Source organism: Xyrauchen texanus, chromosome 28, assembly GCF_025860055.1.
Source record: "Xyrauchen texanus isolate HMW12.3.18 chromosome 28, RBS_HiC_50CHRs, whole genome shotgun sequence".
NCBI lineage: Eukaryota > Metazoa > Chordata > Actinopteri > Cypriniformes > Catostomidae > Xyrauchen > Xyrauchen texanus.
In genome coordinates, this window is record NC_068303.1 from 23,596,966 (window position 1) to 23,623,018 (window position 26,053).

At 39.5% G+C, this 26,053-nt stretch overlaps 1 protein-coding gene across 1 annotated transcript in view; it reads right to left on the bottom strand.

Annotated features, from left to right (window-relative positions):
- Window positions 1-326: 326 nt before the first annotated feature.
- Window positions 327-26,053, bottom strand: part of LOC127621987 (circadian locomoter output cycles protein kaput-like) — a 94,843-nt gene continuing 69,116 nt past the window's right edge. The window contains exons 15-23 of the mRNA XM_052095829.1: window positions 25,959-26,034; window positions 25,684-25,828; window positions 25,253-25,353; window positions 24,983-25,072; window positions 22,894-23,052; window positions 5,116-5,352; window positions 4,336-4,517; window positions 3,430-3,703; window positions 327-1,197 (exon numbers count right to left, since the gene is read on the bottom strand). Of these exons, the coding sequence (XP_051951789.1) occupies window positions 859-1,197; window positions 3,430-3,703; window positions 4,336-4,517; window positions 5,116-5,352; window positions 22,894-23,052; window positions 24,983-25,072; window positions 25,253-25,353; window positions 25,684-25,828; window positions 25,959-26,034 (1,603 nt within the window). The 3' untranslated portion in view covers window positions 327-858. The remainder of the gene's footprint in view (window positions 1,198-3,429; window positions 3,704-4,335; window positions 4,518-5,115; window positions 5,353-22,893; window positions 23,053-24,982; window positions 25,073-25,252; window positions 25,354-25,683; window positions 25,829-25,958; window positions 26,035-26,053) is intronic.

Consider the following 26,053-nt stretch of genomic DNA (forward strand, 5'->3'; position numbering starts at 1 on the left):
AAACAAACACATGTGCACAAGCACATACACACACTCACCCCCATCCCACTGGAAAAACGAAAGTCTGTAAAGAGATCAGACATCATGTGTATTAAGTTTGCTTTTTCCCTTTGAATATTAGAAAAAAAACGAATATTCAAAGCTACAAATAACAGACTACACTTTTCATCTCATGCATCATATAAAATATTAGTTTCTCTTTCCTTTTGTCCATATATTTACACATTATTTTACAGGTGAACTGTGCAATAAAAGTTGAATCCACATGACATTCTTAAAAATATTTTCTTACCCATAATTACTTTGACAAGTAAAATGAGAAGGAAAGAGCAAGATAGGAAAAAGAGAGAAAGAAAAAGAGAGAGACAGAGAGAAAGAGTGGTGCTGTTTGTCCTGGAGGACTTCTTCGAAGTCTTGAAGCACTTGCTCCAGCTCATGAACCAGAGTGTTCTGCATAAATTAAACCTGTGAAAGGATGACAACAGCACACATTGGGTGTACAAGACAAACAGACACAAAAAATATAGAGTGGAAACCCCCTGTGGTGGTGACAGGCCGCTACTCTCCCACCAGCCAGCAGAAAATTTGTATGTGGTTGGACTTCCAGAATTCAGTGCAAGCAGCCATTGATCAAAACATAGGTCGGAGAGGGCAAAGGGTGGACAACAACGCCCCTTTTAGGTCTTGCCCTTCACCTGGGCCTACACAAAGTGGAAGGGAAGCATGTTTGAGAGGGGTACAGTACAAATAATGCTATTGATTTCATACAGATTCAAACAACCTCTTTCCACCAGGCTGCTAGACTGCTCAGTGGAAATTTGGTTGGTCCCTGCTGCCCTGTGATCAGCCACTGCCCAGTTACTGCGGCGGTGCGTTGGAGCGGCCTGACATACTGTCTGACCTATGAGCTGCCAGTTGCTGCTGTTGTTGGAGCTGCTGTTGTTGATGTTGCTGCTGCAGCTGCTGTTGTTGATGCTGCTGCAGCTGCTGCTGTTGTTGTTGATGCTGCTGCTGCAGCTGTTGCTGATGCTGTTGTAGCTGCTGCTGTTGTTGATGGTGCTGCTGTAGCTGTTGCTGCTGTTGTTGCAGTTGCTGCTGTTGTTGTGTTGTGGTTGCAAATGTGCCTTGCTGCGGTAGAGGAAATGCTGCCTGAAGGATGAGCTGAGCAGACTGGTTGTTGTGTAAAAGACGAGGTGCCTACAAAAGAAAAATTGCAACATAAAAGGACATGTTAACCAAAAATACAATATATATTTAAAGACCGCTGGGCTTAACATTAAGATGTCACAATGTGTGAGAGAATTTTGGGGCTAGTTGACAGAGCGGCATTTCATCATGTCGGGACAGAGGTTGCGTTCCTACCATTGTTAGTTTAGTTTTTTGAGTGTATGTAAAGTAGCTTCAGATTAGTTTTCATTTTTTAGTATTTTTATGTTTTTTTTTTTTTTATGATTACCTATTGTTATTTCCATCTAGTGGAATTTTCATTTTTAATGAAGATGGGTTGTAAAGGTGTAGAGCGGAGGAGGGCCGAGCTGGAACAATGCACGCCCGGTCCACAATCAGCCTGATGGGGGCGCGTGAGGGATAAAGGTGGCCGGTGATGACAGGTTGAGAGAGAGAGAATTACAGGCAGCTGCTCTGTGTGTTTATGTTTGTGTGTTTTTGTTGTGGTTGTTCAGTTTTCATTAAACTATTATTTATATTGCCAAGCCGGTTCTCGCCTTCTCCTTTCCCTTAACCGCTTTACATTGGTGCCGAAACCCGGGAAGGAGGAGGGATGCCCGTCGCGGAGTCCTCGACACTGCCGTCCACCCAGGGGAGTGCCGCTGCCATCCGCCGGGGGACTGAGTAGCCCGACCGCATGCACGCGGAGAACGGCCGCCGTCCGCGAGGCGAGTGGGGACTGGACTCCCCGACCGCCTGGAGCGAAGGATTTTATGCCTTGTGAACTTAAACACTTGGTTTCCTGTGATGTTTTATGGATTCAGCTGATATGTCTGTATATATGTCACCAGGGTAACAATATCTATATGGCTGACATAGATGAGGATTTGTTGCAGTTGCTAAAGTGACTAGCAAAGTATCAGTCTGAATGGGTTGAAAATGTTAACAGTAATTAAACAGTAAATAAATCAGTAATGTTTCACATATTATGCAATCTTTTCCAACAAATATGTTTATGGCACTTATAGCTCTTAAGATGCATTATATCTTAAAAATTTCCATTTATTATAGCAAATTAAAAACTTTTTATAATGGCAGGGTAGAGGGCAGGGCCGGGTCGTGATTCCGCACACCCGGACCCTAATTGGGCTGATTAGCCTGAGAGGGATAAGGGCAGACTGAAGAGAGCAGTGCGATAGAGAGAGAGATTTACAGGCAGCTGCCTGACACCTGTGTGTGAGTTTGTGTCTTTTGGTTCAGTTCTTCCTTTAACTAGTATTTATATTGTCAAGCCAGTTCTCGCCTTCTCCTTTCCATTAATCCTTTACACTGTGCCGAAATCCGGGAAGGAGGAGGGATGCACCGTAGTGGAGTTTTCGCTGCTGCCATCCACCCCAAAGGAGCAGCCATGGCCAACCACAGGAGGACGGAGGAGGCGTGACACCTGGAAGCGGTGGAATGGCCGGTGGCGGCCTCGAGGGGATGAGGGGCTCCCAACCAACCGCATAGAGTGGTTACAGCTGTCAGGGGCGTGGGAGACCCCTACCCTCCACCTAAAATGCGCCGGGGTGTTCCGTCCGCCAGGGGCTGGAAGAATGCCTCCGATCTGCCCGGGGAGGCGCGGCTGTCGTCCATTAGAGGGGTGGAGGAATGGCCGAGGTCCAAGCTCCGGCGTATCGGAGAACCGGCGAGTAAGTGTTTTTTTTTTTCTTTCTCTCTCTCTCTCTCTCTCTCCTTCTTCCGCTCCATGTTGGCCTTTTGCCTCCGACACCTGTGTGTGTTTGTGTCTTTTGGTTCAGTTCTTCATTAAACTATTATTTATATTGTCAAGCCGGTTCTCGCCTCCTCCTTTCCATTAATCCCTTTACAAAAACAATGTTTAAAGAAAAACAAATAAATTTTTTTGGACAATTAAGTAGAACAATATGTTCTTGTAAAATATATATATATATATATATATATATATATATTATATATATATATATATATATATATATATATATATATATATATATATATATATATATATATATATATATATATATAATTTTTTTTGTGGTGGGCCAGTAAAAATCTGCTATTCTAGGCATTTAGCAGGACATTGCTAGTACTTGGCAGGATGTAAGGAATAATACAATTCTTTAGTAACTTAGTTCCTGTATTGATCAGTAACCTTAGTCTTAATCAGTAACAGTTGTCCAACATTTTCAAATAAAGTAGTCATCTCTATATCTAATAGGGTCCTGTTACTTTGAATGTTACCTGTAGGAATTGTGTTTGCTGCTGGGCAAGCTGAGCCTGAGCCTGGCCTTGCTGTTGGGCTGTTCCTGCAGCTGTCTGTGACTGTATCTGGGCCTGCTGCTCCTGTGTCTGCGCAGATGGCTGCTGGGTGATGCTGATTGTTTGAGCTTGGCCCTGCTGTGGTGCAAAAGCAGTCACCACCTGCCCCATGAACATGGTGGTAGGCACCATAACTGCACTGCATGCCATTGGACCAGTTACTAGCTTAGTGAGTAGCTGTGGGGCACTGGGGAACCTGTGAGAGGAGGAGAGGCAGTGGTGTGTTATTAGTTTCTGTTTGTGTGCCTGGCAAGGTCAGGTTTTTCCATGGGTGTCTAAGGCATCTTTTATCATGCAGTAGCAATGGTCTAATATACAGCTAATGTTTTAAAGGGATGGTTCACCCAAAACTGAAATTTCTGTCATTATTAACTCAAAAGGAGATGTTTGGGAGAGTGAAAGTCTCTGTCGCTATTTATTTTCATTGTATGGAATAAAATATGAATAAGGCTGTTACTCTGCCAAACATCTCCTTTTGTGTACCATTGAAGAAAGAAAGTTATACAGGACATGAGAGTAAATGATGACAGAATTTAGATTTTTGGGTCAAAATTGTCCCTTTACGCTGGTACTTGATTGAATATGCATGATCACAAAATCAGCCAATACAAACATTGAACCTAAATAGATTAAAAAAGGCAAATACAAAATACCATAAAGATATATTGATCAGAGGAGCTTTTAATATATATAGAAATAGGCAATGCAACACAGCTCAAATGATTGCTGAAGCCAGTCTAGTATTAGAATATATGTTTAAATTATAATATACTGTGCTACAGTACTGTGCTAATGAAGTTGATGTGATTTGCCAAAAGCCTTTCGTACCGTATCTGCCGGTCTTGTGAGAATGTGCCAACTGCGGCTCCACTCGAGCTGCTGTTCTGGGCCAGGCTTGTGGCGATCTGCACTACGTTGGCCTGTGTCGGCTGAGAGATCATCATGGTGTTATACAGAGATGCAGGCAGTGCTCCCTGAGGTGACTGCAACGTGTGAGACGGCCTCTGATACTGCATAGAAACAGACAGACGGAACGAGAACTTGGTTCCAGATTTACTAAACAATATTATTTGTGATTCTCTTGATCTTATAAATCCTGACAAATGAGTTTTTTAAATTAAAATGTTTTAACCATTAAACAAAATATAAAAAGATATCGTAAGAAAAAAATGCATGTTTATACTGTACATTCATATTTTTCTTCATATTTATTATTTATACCATTTATTTGTCTTTTACAACATGTCATATTTCAAATTTGTCATATTTTAAATCTGAGATTTCCTTTTTGCCCTCTAATAATTAATATAATTATCATTAATATAAAAATAATAATTATTGAAATTGGGACTCCACAGAGACCTTTTGCACTGGTTTGGTTCCGATCGGGCGAACAGCCTAGGACTGCTTCAAATACGAATATGTCAGGAACCTTGGGTTCCCTTCAGTTCCTAACAACGATTTCTCTGTTTACCTAAAGGTCTAATGGAGGATTTAAGCATTTTCAAAAGTAGCATTAAATCAATATTTTCTGTAAAGCTGCTTTGACACAATACGTATTGTAAAAAGCGCTATACAAATAAAACTGACTTGACACACATCTCTTACCTGTGTTAGGGTGGAGCTCTGATCTCTGAGAAGGTTCTGTTGCTGTGGTGGTACTTGCTGCAGATGCTGTGTGACAGTGTGCTGTGCTGTATGTGTGGATTGCAGGCCACTCTGCAGACTCCCTGCTGATACCACTGCCCCCTGCATGGACAGAGTGCCCCCTGGCTGTATGGATGACCCCTGCATCAACTGTACTGAGCCGAGGTTGAGACCACCTCCTCCTGGCTGCAGGAACATCTACATTCACACACAAGAGGGTGTCATTTAAGGACAAAGGGTGCACTTTTACACATACAATAAAGTTTTTAATGTACACCACAACTTTAATCTGTCTGCAAAAAGTAAGACAATTGACAACAGCAAAATATTTAATTGTTTGCTCTCTAAGCCTGAGAACAGAATCGTGATTGATTGCTTGATAGATTTCATGAAGGCAAGCTTAAAAATATGGTCTAATTTTGACTCAGAAAGATTGGATTCAGCCATTATTTATGAGTATGGTATTGATGATGTCTGACCAAGGAGTTGCAAGAAAGCACTTCAAGAGAGAAGGGAGAAGTTTTATGACAGGCAACATTCCTTAAGATATCTGCACACTTAAAAGATCCCATGACATCATGGAATTAAAATTTTGTTTTGTTGTTAGCTTTGAGGCGTACTAGTGTACGCCTAAAAGTTGACAGAGACTTTTATCAGATACAGCGAGGGAAAAAAGTATTTGATCCCCTGCTGATATTTTAAGTTTGCCCACTGACAAACAAATGATCAGTCTATAATTTTAATGGTAGGTTAATTTGAACAGTGAAAGAATAACAACAAAAAAAATCCAGAAAAACGCATGTCAAAAATTTTATAAATTGAATTGCATTTTAATGAGGGAAATTCGACCCCTCTGCAAAACATGACTTAGTGGCAAAACCCTTATTGGCAATCACAGAGGTCAGACGTTTCTTGTAGTTGGCCACCAAGTTTGCACACATCTCAGGAGGGATTTTGTCCCACTCCTCTTTGCAGATCTTCTCCAAGTCATTAAGGTTTCGAGGCTGACGTTTGACAAGTCGAACCTTCAGCTCCCTCCACAGATTTTCTATGGGATTAAGGTCTGGAGACTGGCTAGGCCACTCCAGGATCTTAATGTGCTTCTTCTGGAGCCACTCCTTTGTTGCTGTGGGCATGTGTTTTGGGTCATTGTCATGCTGATAAACCCACCGATGACCCATTTTCAATGCCCTGGCTGAGGAAAGGAGGTTCTCACCCAAGATTTGACGGTAAATAGCCCCATCCATCATCCCTTTTCTATTGTAAGGTACGTGGAAATAGAGACTCCAGACACTATTGTTAATTGCATTTCGGGGGCCAGAGCATCTGACATCAAATCAAATTTACAAGTGCTATCTAATGCTAAACGTAGATTTTCTAAAATTGTTATCCATGTCGCACTAACAATGTCCGGCTTCGCCAGTCGGAGATCACTAAAGATAATGTTAAAGAGGTTTGCGTATTTGCAAAAATGATGTCAGACACTGTAATATGGTCTAGTCCCCTCCCAGCTCGTCGTGGTGACGAGGTTTATTGTAGATTAGTGTCACTCAATGGCTGGATGTCTGAGTGGTGTCTGAAGAATAAAATAGGAATTATAGACAGTTGGAAGAGTTTTTGGGGTAGACCTGACCTGCTAAAGAGAGACGGACTCCATCCCTCCAGGGAAAGTTCTGCTCTCCTCTCTAGTAACTTAAACTTAATAATTATAGTATTTGACTAACTGGGGCCCAGGTCAGGAAGCAGACAAACTGGTTAATCCGAACGTCTGCTAGCTGCCTTGAGACGTCACACAGGTCACATAAACTACAACACATAGAGACTGTTTCACCTAGATATCTCATAGAGACTGTGTCTGTTCCCCGAACTACCAAACACAATACCCTCACTAAATCATTTAGAAAAAATTTGATTAAGGTCAAACTTGAACAAAACAAACAAATTAAAAATACACATAATATAAAAATAGGGCTACTAAACATTAGATCTCTTTCTACCAAAGCACTAATTGTCAATGAAATGATTACAGATCATAGATTGGATGCGCTCTGTTTGACTGAAACCTGGCTTAAACCGGATGAATATATTAGTTTAAATGAATCTACTCCCCCAGGTTATTGTTATAAACATGAGCCTCGTCTGAAGGGTCGAGGAGGAGGTGTTGCTACAATTTACAGTGAAGTTTTTGGTGTTACTCAGAGGACAGAATATAAATGTAAGTCTTTTGAACTAATAATGCTTAATGTGACACCGACAGATATAAATAAAAAATCTCAGTCATCTTTTGTCCTTGCTACAATGTATAGATCACCCGGGACTTATTCTGATTTCCTTGGTGAATTTGCTAATTTTTTATCAGATATTGTAGTTACTGTAGGTAGAGCTTTAATTGTTGGTGACTTCAACATTCACATAGATAATGAAAATGATACATTGGGATTAGCATTTATCGATATTCTCAACTCTCTTGGAGTCAGACAAAATGTAACAGGACCAACTCATTGCCATAATCATACGCTAGATTTAATTCTGTCATATGGAGTTGATGTTGATAATATAGAAATTCTGCAGCAGAGCGATGACATCTCGGATCATTACCTCATCTCTTGTATGCTGCAATCAGCTAATGTTACTCAATCTACACCACGCTATCGTTCAGGTAGAACTATTCTTTCGACCACTAAAGATAGCTTCACTAATAATCTTCCAGATCTATCTCATACACTCAATAAACCCCAAAGCCCAGAAGAACTTGATGAAATAACAAAAAATAGAAATGCAGTCTTCTCTAGCACTCTTGATATTGTCGAAAGAAATAATCCCTGCACCATGGTACAATGATCACACTCATGTGCTCACGAGAGCAGCTCGGAAAATGGAGCGCATGTAGAAAAATACAAAATTGGAAGTATTTCGTGGTGCATGGAAGGATAGTTTCTGTAGCTACAGACAGGCACTAAAAGCTACCAGGTCAGAATATTTTAGTAAACTCATAGAAAATAACCACAACAATCCTAGATCTTTATTCAGTACTGTGGCTAAATTGATTAGGAATAAAGCCTCAACAGAACCAGATATTATGTCACAGCACAAGAATAATGACTTCATGAATTTCTTTACAGATAAAATTGAAATAATCCGAAATAGAACTGGAATTATGCAATCATCTGTCATAGCAGTTCAGAAAACAGTGTCTAATAATTTTCCTCACGTGCAACTTCAATCCTTCTCTGTCATAGGTCATGAAGAGCTAACAAAACGTATCGAAACATCAAAAGCCACAACATGTTTGTTAGATCCTCTACCAACTAAGCTCTTAAAAGAGGTATCTCCTGTAATTTCAGAACCTCTTCTTATATTATTAACTCCTCGCTATGCTTAGGACTTTAAAATGGCAGTTATCAAACCGTTTATTAAGAAGCCACAACTTGATCCTGGAGAACTGGCTAATTATAGACCAATTTCAAATCTCCCGTTTGTGAAAAATACAAAAGGTAGTATCCTCACAAATATGTTCATTTCTACAGAGAAATAGTATACAACGAATTTCAGTCAGGATTTAGTCCTCATCACAGAGACTGCACTTATCAGAGTTACAAATGACTTGCTTTTATCATCAGATCATGGCTGCATTTCTCTTCTAGTGCTGTTAGAACTTAGTGCTGAACTTAATGAACTTAGTGCTGAATTTAGTGCTTAGTGTGACCTTCTACCATGCTATATTCCATCACGTTCATTACTATCGAAAAATTCTGGCCTGTTAATAGTTCTTAGAATATCAAAATCCACAAAAGGAGGTAGATCCTTTTCATATTTGGTGCCTAAACTATGGAATAGTCTCCCTAACACTGTTTGAGATGAAGACACACTTCCTCAGTTTAAGTCTAGACTAAAGACTCATCTATTTAGCCAGGCATACACCTAATTTATCCTCCAAACCACAATTAGGCTGCTTTAGTTTAGTCTGCTGGAACCAGAAACCAGAAACATTGATCATGATTTATATCTCTGCAATAAACTGAATGGCATGTATGCTTATATTATTTTATTTGTTTCCTTGTCTCAACCTTTCTTTCTTCTTTTGGGACACTATTGGTGAAGACTATTTTAAAATATTGCAAAAATGCTTTTTTGATGGAATTCTTCCAACAAGTTGTCAACGTGCTATTTTATCGTTGCTCCCAAAAAAGGGTGATTTGACACTTTTAAAGAACTGGAGGCCAGTAGCGATTTTATGCACTGAATACAAAATACTCTCTAAATGTTTGGCCAATAGACTGAATTTGGTGCTACAAGAAATTGTGCATAAGGATCAATCTTATTGTATAAAGAATAGATCCATTACAGATAATCTTCACCTAATAAGGGATGTCTTTGATTTTACCCACTGTAATGTTGTAAATGTGGGTCTGCTATCTTTGGATCAAGAAAAGGCTTTTGACAGGGTTGACCATGTTTTTCTTTTGATACTTTGAAGGCTTTTGGTTTTGGGGATAGTTTTATTTCAAAAATTAAACTCTTATATACTGAGGCAAAATGTATGATTAAAATGTCTAGTGGCTTGAGTATCCCTATAAATGTAAAAAGAGGTATCAGACAGGGCTGTCCTCTCTCAGGTCAACTGTACAGTATTGTAATCGAACCCTTTCTGTGTAAGTTGAGGAAAGAGTTAATGGGTCTAAAGGTTGACACTGCAATCTCGAATATTAAACTTTCTCGATACGCTGATGATGTCACTGTTATAATACGGGAACAAAATGACATTCAGATGCTTAAGGGGCCTTAGAGTGTTATGGTAAAGCCTCCTCAGCAGTTGTAAATTGGGGTAAATGTGATGCTTTGTGGTGTGGAAAAGATGTTAAAGGTCCAGTACTTCCTGGTGGCTTACAGTGGGGAAGAGCAGGTTTTAAATACTTAGGGGTTTTTATAGGGACAGAAGAGTACAAAAGAAAAAACTGGGAGGGCCTAGTGGAGAAAGTGTGTGCTCGGTTGTCTAATTGGAAATGGTTGCTACCCCAGCTATCCTACAGGGGAGGGTACTGGTTTGTAACAATTTGGTTGCATCTTCGTTATGGCACAAAATGGCAATACTTGAACCTCCTGAAGATCTGGTAAGAGAAATTCAGCAGCAACTGGTGGAGTTTTTCTGGACAGGACATCATTGGTTGAAGGCAGCGGTTCTTTATCTACCCACACATGAAGGAGGCCAGGGGCTAATCGATGTCGCTGACTAGAATAAAGGCCTTCAGAATCCAGACGGCACAGAGACTGCTGTATGGAGAAGAGGTGAGCTGGGCTGGAATTGCTTGTGCACTCATGAGGAGAGCGGGAAACATGGGTCTAGACCGTCATCTTTTCCTTATGGAAATTAATAAACTGGACCTTTCTGGACTGAGCTCTTTTTATAGATCAATTTTAAGATCATGGACACTTTTTAGGTCTGCACGGAGTGGAGACGGGACACAGAAATTATGGCTGACAGAAGAACCGCTATTGTTTAATCTTGAATTAGACTTGGACATTTCTAAATCAGACACCCTCAGAAAAGCCATGTGGGAAGCAAAAATTGCAAAGATTGGACATTTAATGGAAAGACAAAAATGGATAACTGCTGAAAGTTTGGCTTTTAAATTGGGACTAAGATCAATCAGATTAGCACAGAAAGTGTTGGATCAGATTTTAGATTCTCTGCCACAGGATTATAGACTGGCACTAGAAACCTTTGAAGAGGAGGTGGACAAATGTGTGTTTCCAGAGCTGAGTGTCTCTGCTGAGGCTGGGACATGGCAAGAAAAGGAGGGTTGCTTGCTATCCTTTAAGACACCACAGCTGGTTCTGTTTCGAGATGCTGGAAAGAAAGACATTTATACCTTATGTGTTAAAATACGGCATCTCAAATCACTAGAGAGTGTCAAAGAGTCAAAGTGGCAGGAGATGTTTGGGCTGGGCGCTTCCCTAAAGGTAGCTGGCGGTCCGTGTACAAACCACCCCTTGAGAAGCGATCTGGAGATCTGCAGTGGAGAATTGTACATGGGATTATAGCTACTGAACAGACACAGAGCACATTTTGACCCACAGGCAGGGAGGGGTTGTCCTTTATGTGGAGAAGAGGAAACAGTTTTTCATTTGTTTTTAGAATGTGAAAGGCTTCAACACCTTTTTAATAGATTGGAAGAGTGGTGTAATACTCTGGGGAAGTTTTTACACCGACTTTTTTCATTTATGGACCAAAATATAGAAGTAATAGAAAGGAAGTTCATGTTTTGATCAATTTTTTATTTGGGCAGGCAAAATTGGCCATATGGTTGTCACGGAAAAAGCTGTTGAGTGGTGATGCATCAACTGATGTGGTGTCCATTTTAAAGGGTTTACTGAAATCTCGCATTAAAATTGAATTTACTTTCTATAAATTGGTTGGAGACATGGAAATGTTTAAATATAAATGGGGGTTAATCAATGTATTTGTGATGTTGATAATGATGGTTGCTTGGAATTGTATATTTAAGTGTATCTGTGTTTGGAACGTATTTATTTATTTATTTATATGTATACATAATAATTGTTTTTTTTTTTTTTTTTTTTTTTTTTAAATCTAAATCTTGTAAAATTTGTTAATGTTAATGTCTCAACCTCGGGACTCCTATCCTGAGGTCACCAGAACCGGCTGGATCCATCACCATTCCTGCTTCGTGTTGGACTCCACTTCTACGTGTCGCTGAATGATGATAACTAAATGCAGCCGGTGCCAGCCAAACATCAATTCAGTCTATTATGATGAACTAATGCCAACTCCAACCATAAGACATGGGATACTTCATATGCCATTCTCTGAACCTTGGATTTAGGATGGACCACACAGAACCTCACCTAAATTACCGGCCAGGTTGAACTGCGTTTCACATCCCTGATCTCTGCCTGCATCACCTTGGTCTATTGATGGACTACGATCTTGAAATGGAATGCACAGACTAACAATTGCCAACAAAAGCCTTCATCAGCCAATTAACAAGGACAATTGCATCTAAGTGAACTTCTGCAGTTAATCCAGGATGGACTTCAAAGACATTGGTCATTAATCTTACAGTTCAAACAAAATCGATGTTTAAAAACTGACCCTTAACCGCTTACTTAGTTTAATAATTTTAAACCATGACTTTAACTATACATAAGTAATATTTACATTATATTCATGATGTTAGCCAGAGGGGAACTGGCCCCCACAGTGAGTCTGGTTTCTCCCAAGGTTATTTTTCTCCATTAATCAACATCTTATGGAGTTTTGTGTTCCTTGCCACAGTCGCCTTAAGCTTGCTCACTGGGGTTATTGATACAATTATTATTTAATTATTTATTTTTAAACACGATTACAATTGTATTTGATCTAATTACACAATGATGATTCATCGACATTATAGACATTACAGTTTTATCGTCTGTTAATACCTGATCTTCTGTAAAGCTGCTTTGAAACGATGTGTGTTGTGAAAGGCGCTATACAAATAAAATTGACTTGATTTGACCTTTGATGCGAAAAGCTCGATTTTGTTCTCATCTGACCACAACCCTTTCACCCAGTTCTCCTCTAAATCATTCAGATGTTCATTGGCAAACTTCAGATGGGCCTGTACATGTGCTTTCTTGAGCAGGGGGACCTAGCGGGCGCTGCAGGATTTCAATCCTTCACGGCGTAGTGTTACCAATTGTTTTCTTGGTGACTATGATCCCAGCTGCCTTGAGATCATTGACAAGATCCTCCCGTGTAGTTCTGGGCTGATTCCTCACTGTTCTCATGATCATTGCAACTCCACGTGGTGAGATCTTGCATGGAGCCCCAGACCGAGGGAGATTGACAGTTATTTTGTGTTTCTTCCATTTGCGAATAACCAACTGTTGTCACCTTCTCACCAAGCTACTTGGCGATGGTCTTGTATCCCATTTCAGCCTTGTGTAGATCTACAATCTTGTCCCTGACATCCTTGGACAGCTCTTTGGCCTTGGCCATGCTGGAGAGTTTGGAATCTGATTGATTGATTGCTTCTGTGAACAGGTGTCTTTTATACAGGTAACGAGCTGAGATTAGGAGCACACTCTTAAAGGGAGTGCTGTTTAAAAGACACCTGGGAGCCAGAAATCTCTGATTGAGAGGGGGAAGAATACTTATTTCCCTCATTAAAATGCAATTCAATTTATAAAATTTTTGACATGCGTTTTTCTGGATTATTTTGTTGTTATTCTGTCTCTCACTCTTCAAATTAACCTACCATTAAAATTAGATACTGATATTTTCTTTATCAGTGGGCAAACGTACAAAATCAGCAGGGGATCAAATACTTTTTTCCCTTACTGTATATACATTTAAAATTACAGTACTTTCTATTCTGGGAAAACAGGCCAGAAACTATGAATAAACTAAAAGCATATTGCCATTTTCTTAATTATTTTAAGGGAGAAGTCTTTTGATAAGTCCCACCCACAACATGTCAACACAGGAAAGAAAACTGCTCATAAAGCCATTTCTTGGAGTTTTTTTAAGAATTTAAGATCATACTGGATTGTCTAATTTTATCAAAGGCTGTGAAAAGTTTGAGAACCAAATATGAAAATTACTGCCACTTCTATTAAAGGAATAGATCATCCATAAATTATAATTTTCTCATCATTTACTCACCCTTATGCCATCTCAAACTCATATGACTTTCTTTCTTCTGTGGAACAAATATACACATCTAAAAAATTATCTTTTTTTGTGAGTTTCATAGAAGATCGAAAGTCATACGAGTTTGAGACTGCATAAGGGTGAGTTAATAATAATGTATTTTTGGAGGAACTATTCCTTTAGGGGGAACAAAAATTCACAAAATAACTTGCAAAAGTCTGATCTTAAAAGAAATCAATTAATAATATAGCTGCAAGCAGCAATGCGGATTCCTCCTCAAAATGGCAAATCATTTCAAATTGATCAGTAGAGGGTTGGGGTTAAACCCTCTCAATGGATGCATCCAAAAAACATGTATTTCTGTCTGAATCCTAAGCGAAACATTTTCAGTCTACAGGAAAATCCATCATACCTTATGGATCCTTGAGGCGTTTTTGTTCCCAATGAGAAATGAGGCATGTACACCAAGATTCAAAAGAATTGGTTAAATGGCGTGGAAATGGTATCACTTTGAAAATATTTTTTGGAGACGTGGCCTGTAGCACCTCCTATGGGCAAATGTGGGTCATTCTTGGTTTGTGGGTTCCTGTTGGCCTGTAGTATCAATGTACATAATTAGAAAATATTTGACCAGAAAATGGGACTTTTGGGAATTACCTGTAGCGCCCCTAGGGGTGAATGTTGGCCATTCTTGGTTTGAGGGTTCCTGTTGACCTGTAGTATCAATGTACCAAATTAGAACATTTTTGACCATAAAATGGGAATTTCAGCGTGGCCTCTAGTGCCCCCTAGGGGCGAATGTTAGCCATTCTTTGTTTGTGGGTTCCTGTTGGCCAGTAGTATCAATGTACCATATTAGAAAATTTTTGACCAGAAAGCGAAATTTTGGGAGTGGCCTGTAAGCCCCATAATGGCGAATGTGGGCCATACTTGGTTTGTGGGTTCCTGTTGGCCTGTAGTATCAATGTACCAAATTATAACTTTTTGACCAGAAAATGGGAATTTCGGCTGGCCTCTAGCGCCACCTAGTGGTGAATGTCGGTCATTCTTGGTTTGTGGATTCCTTTTGGCCTGTACTATTAATGTACCAAATTAGAACATTTTTGACCAGAAAATGGGAATTTCGGCATGGCCTGTAGTGCCCCCTAGAGGCGAATGTTGGCCATTCTTGGTTTGAGGGTTCCTGTTGACCTGCAGTATCAATGTACCAAATTAGAGCGTTTTTGACCAGAAAGCGAAATTTTGGAGTAGCCTGTAAGCCCCTAAGGGCGAATGTGGGCCACACTTGGTATGTGGGTTCCTGTTGGCCTGTAGTATCAAAGTACCAAATTAGAAAATTTTTGACCAGAAAATGGGAATTTTGGCTTGTCCTGTAGTACCCCTAGTGGCGAATGTCGGTCATTCTTGGTTTGTGGATTCCTGTTGGCCTGTACTATTCTTGTACGAATTAGAACATTTTTGACCAGAAAATGGGAATTTTGGCTTGTCCTGTAGTGCCCCTAGTGGCGTATGTCGGTCATTCTTGGTTTGTGGATTCCTGTTGGCCTGTACTATTAATTTACCAAATTAGAACATTTTTGACCAGAAAATGGGAATTTTGGCATGGCCATTCTTTGCACAGTACTTCAGAGTGATGTCATCTTTAAGCATGTTAGGTTTGAAAAACCATCAGTCAAAATTACATTTGATTTATTGACACGTATATATTGTTAAAATTTGGACATTTACATAAACACGCCCCTTTCAGCCATTTTGTATCAGTATTCATTTTTCCTAAATAGCGTTTTCAAGGATGTCCATTCTACACATGTGTACCAAATTTCAAGTCAATTGGAGCTACGGTTCAGGAGAAGAAGAGTTTTGTAGGTTTTACGCAAATTTTCAGCGTCTGGGAAAATCCATCATGGCGGAAGTTATGGGTTCTTGAGGCTTTTTGTTCCCCATGAGGAATGAGGCATGTACACCAAATTTCAGAAGATTTGGACAAATGGCGTGGAAATTGTATCACTTTGAATTTTTGTTTTTTGGGCGTGGCCTGTAAGCGCCACCTATGGGCGAATGTGGGCCATTCTTGGTTTGGGGGTACCCGTTGGCATGGAGTATCAATGTGCCAATTTAGAAAATTTTGACCAGTGACTTTTTGAGCTATTGGGGCTCAAGGAGAAGAAGAATAATAATAATAATAATAATAATAAATATAGCTGCAAGCAGCAATGCGGATTCCTCCTCAAAATGGCAAATCATTTCAAATTGATCAGTAGAGGGTTGGGGTTAAACCCTCTCAATGGATGAATCCAAAAAACATGTATTTCTGTCTGAATCCTAAGCGAAACATTTTCAGTCTACAGGAAAATCCATCATACCTTATGGATCCTTGAGGCGTTTTTGTTCCCAATGAGAAATGAGGCATGTACACCAAGATTCAAAAGAATTGGTTAAATGGCGTGGAAATGGTATCACTTTGAAAATATTTTTTTGGAGCGTGGCCTGTAGCGCCTCCTATGGGCAAATGTGGGTCATTCTTGGTTTGTGGGTTCCTGTTGGCCTGTAGTATCAATGTACATAATTAGAAAATATTTGACCAGAAAATGGGACTTTTGGGAATTACCTGTAGCGCCCCTAGGGGTGAATGTTGGCCATTCTTGGTTTGAGGGTTCCTGTTGACCTGTAGTATCAATGTACCAAATTAGAACATTTTTGACCATAAAATGGGAATTTCGGTGGCCTCTAGTGCCCCCTAGAGGCGAATGTTAGCCATTCTTTGTTTGTGGGTTCCTGTTGGCCAGTAGTATCAATGTACCATATTAGAAAATTTTTGACCAGAAAGCGAAATTTTGGGAGTGGCCTGTAAGCCCCCTAATGGCGAATGTGGGCCATACTTGGTTTGTGGGTTCCTGTTGGCCTGTAGTATCAATGTACCAAATTATAACTTTTTGACCAGAAAATGGGAATTTCGAGCTGGCCTCTAAGCGCCACCTAGTGGTGAATGTCGGTCATTCTTGGTTTGTGGATTCCTTTTGGCCTGTACTATTAATGTACCAAATTAGAACATTTTTGACCAGAAAATGGGAATTTCGGCATGGCCTGTAGTGCCCCTAGAGGCGAATGTTGGCCATTCTTGGTTTGAGGGTTCCTGTTGACCTGCAGTATCAATGTACCAAATTAGAGCGTTTTTGACCAGAAAGCGAAATTTTGGAGTAGCCTGTAAGCGCCCCTAAGAGCGAATGTTGAGCCACACTTGGTATGTGGGTTCCTGTTGGCCTGTAGTATCAAAGTACCAAATTAGAAAATTTTTGACCAGAAAATGGGAATTTTGGCTTGTCCTGTAGTGCCCCTAGTGGCGAATGTCGGTCATTCTTGGTTTGTGGATTCCTGTTGGCCTGTACTATTCTTGTACCGAATTAGAACATTTTTGACCAGAAAATGGGAATTTTGGCTTGTCCTGTAGTGCCCCTAGTGGCGTATGTCGGTCATTCTTGGTTTGTGGATTCCTGTTGGCCTGTACTATTAATTTACCAAATTAGAACATTTTTGACCAGAAAATGGGAATTTTGGCATGGCCATTCTTTGCACAGTACTTCAGAGTGATGTCATCTTTAAGCATGTTAGGTTTGAAAAACCATCAGTCAAAATTACATTTGATTTATTGACACGTATATATTGTTAAAATTTGGACATTTACATAAACACGCCCCTTTCAGCCATTTTGTATCGTATTCATTTTTCCTAAGTAGCGTTTTCAAGGATGTCCATTCTACACATGTGTACCAAATTTCAAGTCAATTGGAGCTCACGGTTCAGGAGAAGAAGAGTTTTGTAGGTTTTAGCAAATTTTCAGCGTCACGGGAAAATCCATCATGGCGGAAGTTATGGGTTCTTGAGGCTTTTTGTTCCCCATGAGGAATGAGGCATGTACACCAAATTTCAGAAGATTTGGACAAATGGCGTGGAAATTGTATCACTTTGAATTTTGTTTTTTGGGCGTGGCCTGTAGCGCCACCTATGGGCGAATGTGGGCCATTCTTGGTTTAGGGGTACCCGTTGGCATGGAGTATCAATGTGCCAATTTAGAAAATTTTGACCAGTGACTTTTTGAGCTATTGGGGCTCAAGGAGAAGAAGAATAATAATAATAATAAATATAGCTGCAAGCAGCAATCGCGATTCCTCCTCAAAATGGCAAATCATTTAAAATTGATCAGTAGATGGTTGGGGATAAACCCTCCCAATTAAGGAATTCAAAAAACATGTCTTTGTCTGAATCCTAAGCGAAACATTTTCAATGTACAGGAAAATCCATACCGGACCTTATGGATCCTTGAGGCTTTTTGTTCCCAATGAGAAATGAGGCATGTACACCAAGTTTCAGAAGAATTGGACAAATAAGCGTGGAAATGGTATCACTTTGAAAATATTTTTTTGGGAGTGGCCTGTAGCACCACCTATGGTCGAATGTGGGCCATTCTTGGTTTGTGGGTTCCTGTTGGCCTGTTGTATCAATGTACAAAATTAGAAAATATTTGACCAGAAAATGGGAATTTTGGAGTGGCCTGTAAGCGCCCCTAGGGGCGAATGTGGGCAATTCTTGGTTTGTGGGTTCCTTTTGGCCTGTAGAATCAATGTACCAAATTAGAAAATGTTTGACCAGAAAATGGGACTTTTGGGAATTACCTGTAAGCCCCCTAATGGCGAATGTTGGCCATTCTTGGTTTGTGGGTTCCTGTTGGCCTGTAGTACCATTGTACCAAATTAGAACATTTTAGACCAGAAAATGGGAATTTCGGCATGGCCTGTAAGCCCCCTAGGGGTGAATGTTGGCCATTCTTGGTTTGTGGGTTCCTGTTGGCCTGTAGTATCAATGTACCAAATTAGAACATTTTTGACCAGAAAGCGGGAATTTTGGCGTGGCCTTTAAGCCCCTAGTGGCGAATGTCGGCCATTCTTGGTTTGTGGGTTCCTGTTGGCCTGTAGTACCATTGTACCAAATTAGAACATTTTAGACCAGAAAATGGGAATTTCGGCATGGCCTGTAAGCCCCCTAGAGGCTGAATGTTAGCCATTCTTTGCTGCAGTACTTCAGAGTGATGTCATCTTGAAGCATGTTAGGTTTGAAAAACCATCAGTCAAAATTACATTTGATTTATTGACACGTATATATTGTTAAAATTTGTACATTTACATAAACACGCCCCTTTCAGCCATTTTGTATCAGTATTCATTTTTCCTAAGTAGCGTTTTCAAAGACTTCAATTCTACACATGTGTACCAAATTTCAAGTCAATTGGAGCTACGGTTCAGGAGAAGAAGAGTTTTGAAGGTTTTCCAAAATTTTCAGCGTCACGGGAAAATCCATCATGGTGAAAGTTATGGGTCCTTAAGGCTTTTTGTTCCCCATGAGGAATGAGGCATGTACACCAAGTTTCAGAAGATTTAGACAAATGGCGTGGAAATTGTATCACTTTGAATGAAAAATCACTTTGAAAATCTCTACTTTCACTTTTCTCTTAAGATTTTTTTCTGTTTTTTTGTGTGATTTACATAAGTATATCACAAGCAATTTTATTTGAAAGACTATCTAGGCACATAATAACACTGTATAGCTGTGACTGTTTATAACTATTTCAAAATGTAGCCTACAAGCTCACACTTTAAATGGTCAGTGCTTTGATTTTTAAATCATTAAAATAGCAACAGATCCAGTGAAAAAAATGGAGTGATTGCGTTTACATGCCATTCAAAAACGTGGCATTTTACAAGGTAAGAGAGAAATAAAAAACTTAAAATAATACCATTTGTACTTCTCAATTACTTGGGAATGTCTATGTTCAGGGCCGAAGGCTAAATTGTTACTGTCTCTTTAAGAGGCTTTTATCGCATGATAAGATACTTAAGGCACAGTTCAGTTTAATCTTTTGAGAACTGAGAAGTATCATTATTTTCGTTTTGTGCCATGCTTGTTGCATTTGTATTCATTGTGAGATGATAAAATACAGACTGCGTGAATGGTTGATTTTGTTCACTTGAATTTTGTGGCGTGTTTCAGAAAAATAATCGCGAAGACAGAGACTGAGCACCCTGTTTATTTATTTTACAATAGCACAAGGTTTTGTTGTTATTTTAAGTGTACACAAATAAAAGTACGACTTTCATAGTTTGTGATGATGTATTAAATGTATCAGTATGGGCAAAAATGGCGCAGTATTTTGTTTAAGTTGTTTCCGCTGTTTCGAGAGAAAAATATAGCAGGACGTCATCTGGAATAATGCCAGAATAAAATATAATTATTCCAGATTTCTTTCTCAACTGTTTGTTCACTTGAGACATAACAGACTCCTCAATATATCATGTATTTTGACACTCTGTTGTATGAAATTGTCCGTTCAGGCGCAAGCAGCAGCGAAAGACATCGGAGTGCGTGAGTTAGGCGCGACGCGGCTCGCTGTGTCACACAAACAGCTTCGCAAACATGTATTTGAGTTGTTTTGACATTTGTTGAGTTGAATAGTGTAAAATCGGCTTGAATGTTCAAACAGGCAAACATTGTATACAACCGACAAACCTTCATGATGATCGCGAGCAAAAATGATCTCGCCTCGCGGTTTGCGTGTTGTCAGAGACAATTAAACAACATCATTCTCGGAAGTTTTGATACGTTAGGATTGATCAGCCCATCCCTACTTTCTTTAGACATATGTTTCATGTTTGTGTAAGTTTTTGTGGCGTGTTTCAGAAAGATATTCAGCTTAGACAAAGAGCACACGGTTTATTTTCTTTATTTTACAACAAATAAAAGTACAACTTTCATAGTTTGTGACGATGTATTAAATGTATCTGTATGTGCAAAAATAACGCAGTATTTTGTTTAAGCTGTTAACGCTGTTTCGAGAGAAAAATCTTAACAGGACACCACAGCGGCATCCGTGTTGTTCACAATAATTCATAATTAAATATATTGATACCCAATTTCTTTATCAACTGTTTGTTCACTTGATACATAACAGACACCCCAATATATCATGTATTTTGGTGTATGAAATTGTCCGTTCAAACGCATGAAGCTGTGAAAGCGAACTCTCATCGGCGTCGCGGCGTTAGTCGCGACGCGGCTCGCTTCGCTGTGTCACACAAACTGCTTCGAAAACATTTATTTGAGTTGTTTTGCCTTTGTTGAGTTGAATAGTGTAAAATCGCTTGAATGTTCAAGCAGGCAACCATTGTACACAACCAACAAACCTTCGTGAAGATCGCGAGCAAAAATGATCTCGCCTCGAGGATTGCGTGTTGTCAGAGACAATTAAACAACATCATACTCGGAAGTTTTGATACGTTAACGCTGTCTCGATAGAGAAAAATCTAACAGGACATCACAGCGGCATCACTAGACCCCTTCAATAATTCATAATTCAATATATTGATACCCGATTTCTTTATCAACTGTTTGTTCACTTGAGATATAGCAGACACCCCAATATATCATGTATTTTGGTTTATGAAATTGTCTGTTGAAACGCAAGAAGGAAAGCGAACTCTCATCGGCGTCGCGAACGTTAGACGCGACAGCTGCTCGCTTCGCTGTGTCACACAAACTGCTCGAAAACATTTATTTGAGTTGTTTTGCCTTTGTTGAGTTGAATAGTGTAAAATCGCTTGAATGTTCAAACTGGAAAGCATTAAGACACACAATTGATTTGACATACCTCCATGCAGGCGCAAAATGTCTTCTGTAGTCTAAGTCTGGAGCTCCACCCACTAGGAGACCGAAATGCTTCATTAGAGAGATTGCTACAGAAGAGCAGCATGTGGTAGACAGAGTTACTCCAGTAGAGGGAGCCTCTTTGCTCAGCCAATGTAAGTGAATGGGATTTTACATGTGGACCATATTTGTCCAGTAGAGGGAGCACTTTTGCTCAGCCATTGTAAATCAATGGGATTTTAAAAATATTTGATCATCTTTTGTGTGTACATTTACATAAACACGTCCATTTCAGCCATTTTGTATTGTATTCATTTTTGCTAAGTAACGTTTGGAAAGACATACATACTACACACGTGTGCCAAATTCCAAGTCAATTGGAGCTGAGGTTCAGGAGAAGAAGAGTTTTGAAGGTTTTCCAAAATTTTCACTGTACAGGAAAATCCATAATGGCAGAAGTATGGGTCCTTGAGGCTTTTTTGTTCCCCATGAGAAATGAGGCATGTTTACAAAGTTTCAGAAGATTTGGACAAATGGGGTGGAAATTATATCACTTTGAATTTTTGTTTTTTGGGCGTGGCCTGTAGCGCCACCTATGGGCGAATGTTGACCATTCTTGGTTTGGGGGTACCCGTTGGCATGGAGTATCAATGTGCCAATTTAGAAAATTTTTGACCAGTGACTTTTTGAGCTATTGGGGCTCAAGGAGAAGAAGAATAATAATAATAATAATAATAATAATAATAATAATAATAATAATAATAATAAAACCGACAAATACAATAGATTCCCTCCTTACGGAGGAATCTAATAATAATAATAATAATAATAATAATAAAACCATCAATTACAATAGATTCCCTCCTACGGAGGAATCTAATAATAATAATAAAACCGACAAATACAATAGATTCCCTCCTTACGGAGGAATCTAATAAAACCATCAATTACAATAGATTCCCTCCTACGGAGGAATCTAATAATAATAATAATAATAATAAAACCATCAATTACAATAGATTCCTCCCTACGGAGGAATCTAATAATAATAATAATAATAATAATAAAACCATCAATTACAATAGATTCCCTCCTCACGGAGGAATCTAATAATAATAATAATAATAATAATAATAAAACCATCAATTACAATAGATTCCCTCCTACGGAGGAATCTAATAATAAAACCGACAAATACAATAGATTCCCTCCTTACGGAGGAATCTAATAATCTTAATTTGATATCCTGTAAACACTTCTACTAAGCCGACAAGATGATATTCACGTGCATATATATATATATATATATATATATATATATATATATATATATATATATATATATATACACTATTACTATCCTTTTACTGGAAGCTAGGGGTAACTCTTACCTGTAGGCCCTGTCCCTGCACCTTCTGCAGCTCTTCCTGGATTTGCCGCAATTCATCTTGTTGTCTCTGGATGTTGGCCTCAATCATGCGTGTGCGCTGTTCCAGCTGATCTTTGAGATGTTGCATTGCATCCATCTGCGTTGACAACTGCAGCACTGGCTGCAAAACAATGAACAGCACCAGTCACGTGACTGCTAAACAGAGCCTCACTGGACTTCCACATCATAACATAAGGGTTAATGCTTTCAGCACAATACTAGTCTTCAAACAGTTTCTGCAAAATACCTTGTGGCAAGAAAACAAAGGCTCTTAAAGGTATAGTTCACTCAAAAATGAAAATTCTCTAATCCTCAAGCCAACCCAGTTGTGTGACTTCCTACTGCAGAACTCAAACAAAGATTTGTATCAGAATATTTCAGCTCTGTTGGTTCATATAGGTTGTCAACGGAACTACTTATTATGTAATATATATATACTATATATGTACACACCGATCAGCCACAACATTAAAATCACCTGACTAATATTGTGTAGGCCCCCCTCATGCTGCCAAAACAGCGCCAACCCGCATCTCAGAATAGCATTCTGAGATACTATTCTTCTCACCACAAGTGTACAGAGCAGTTATCTGAGTTGCTGGAGACTTTGCCAGTTCTGATGTTTGATGTGAACATTAACTGAAACTCCTGACCCGTATCTGCATGATTTTATGCACTGCACTGCTGCCACACGATTGGATGATTAGATAATCACATGGAGGTTTGCTGGTGCCAGACGGGCTGGTTTGAGTATTTCTGTAACTGGTGTTCTCCTGGGATTTTCATGTACCACAGTCTCTAGAATTTACTCTGAATGGTGCCAAAAACTAAAAACATAGAGTGAGTGGCAGTTCTGGATGGAAATGCCTTGTTGACGAGAGAGGTCAACAGAGTGGCCAGACTGGTCTATGGTAACTCAGATAACCGCTCTCTACATTTCTGGTGAGAAGAATAGTATCTCAGAATGCTATTCTGTGATGCGGGTTGGCGCTATTTTGGCAGCACGAGGGGGACCCACACAATATTATATATATAAACTCAGCAACAACAAAAAAACACCCAAAAGAAAGATGCCCAGGGTCCCTGCTCATCTATATGAAAGTGCCTTAAGTATGCTGCATGGAGGCATGAGGACTGCAGATGTGGCCAGTGTAATAAATTGCAATGTCCATACTGTGAGACACCCAAGACAGTGATACAGGGAGACATAAAGGACAACTGATTGTCTTCAAAGTGGCAGACCAAGTGTAACAACACCTGCACAGGATCAGTACATCCGAATATCACACCTGCAGGACAGGAACAGGATGGAAACAACAACTGCCGGAGTTACACCAGGAACACACAATCCCTCCATCAGTGTTCAGGCTGTCAGCAATAGCTGATGTACTGAGGGCTTGTAAGCCTGTTGTAAATCAGGTCCTTACCAGACATCACTGGCAACAACGTTGCCTATAGGCACTAACCCCCACTATATATATATTGAACACACTGCATTATTTAAAAAGTTGCAAACAAAGGCATGTAGCCTTAGGTATTTCTTATTTATGTAAACATTGCCTCAAGTTTTTCAATGATTCAAGACAAGTGAACAGTCAATAATGAAGAGCAAAGGATAAAAATGACAAGAGAACAAATGAAGACAAAATAACAGACATAAATTAAATAAACAGTGCATGAGGGAATCTAAAAGCAGCATCAAGCAACATTCAGAAATTGAACAAAATATGGAAGAATGAAATATAAAATACAATTACTTGCATCACTGCATGATTAATATATATTATCATTAGATGGGCATATTGGCCAAGAATGGCATTTGTGCACGTAAGAAATAAGATTCTGTAGAAAAACAGGTATTGCTAGATTATTTTCTTATTGCCTATATACTGAAGTATCAGTACTTTTGGCAAACATAGAGCCACCCACCACGTTATGGGCAGTAATAAAAATATTGATAGACCCATATATAAGTCAGGTAAATATATAAACATACACCACACTGCTCTCTATATGTTTGTATCAGGCACTGATGATGATGGTTATATTACCTGCACAGTGGGCTGCAGTTGCTGCGGCTGCTGAGGCTGAGACACCAGAGATGTGGCTATTGTATGTCCTGTGTTCTGAGAGCACATCGACTGAAAAGGGACAACACACAACCAAGGACAACGTAACGAACAGCTAAACTAGAAATTATAACAACAGCAGCAGATTTGCTAGAGTTGATGTTCTTTCAGAAGCCATTTCATTACATTTAACTCACTTGTACAATGGGTTATACATTTCTTAGTGTTTCAATGATGATGACATATACAAACCTGACTGCTAATGGAGGACCTCCGCTGTGATGTCATCTCAATGGTGGACACTGATTGGCGGGGCAGTGTGCCATGGTCTGTCTGCAGCTTTGTCTGTGTGGCTAAAAACACACAAAAATATTTCCACACTATTACAATATTCTCATATACAGCATCAATCCATGGTCCGCGGACATTATCAACATCAAAAGTTTAGTTAAAATGTATATGAATGTCTAATGCATATTTGGTGCTGTGACTGGTCATAATAATTTTTTTTCTAATTTTAAATAACTTTTTTGCCTTTTAATTTAAATGGTCCTACAGTGTGACAAAGTACAAATATTCCATGAAATATAAGTTCATATAAGCAGCATGCAGAGTATTTTATGTCAACTGCTCTTAAACATGTTTTGGATCATTGCGTTCTCTCTGTGGTATGTAATACATACACGTGGGGTCAGAGACAGCGGTGTGTGAGGAGGACTTGCGGGAGCTTCGTGAGGAGGCAGAAGGTGTGCGGCTGTGATCGAAGCGCTCCAGTGCCTCCTTTAGGCTGGAGGTGTTCAATTGAGACTCGGAGCCTGAGTCTTGAGACTGAAACAGTGGGTGAAAGTGGTTGATTGCCATATAATTTTTTTATTATTATTGCATGGTACTTTACATATTTTCCAGTTATATTTGTTGGATGACTTTGAATTGAGAATTTAATTCAGGAATGTCTCACCTTGTCTGCTGAGATCTCAGGTGGCGACTCCTCAATACCCAGCTCTCTGCGCTGTTCCGCTCTTACTTCAGCATAACTGAGAGAGAAAACACACA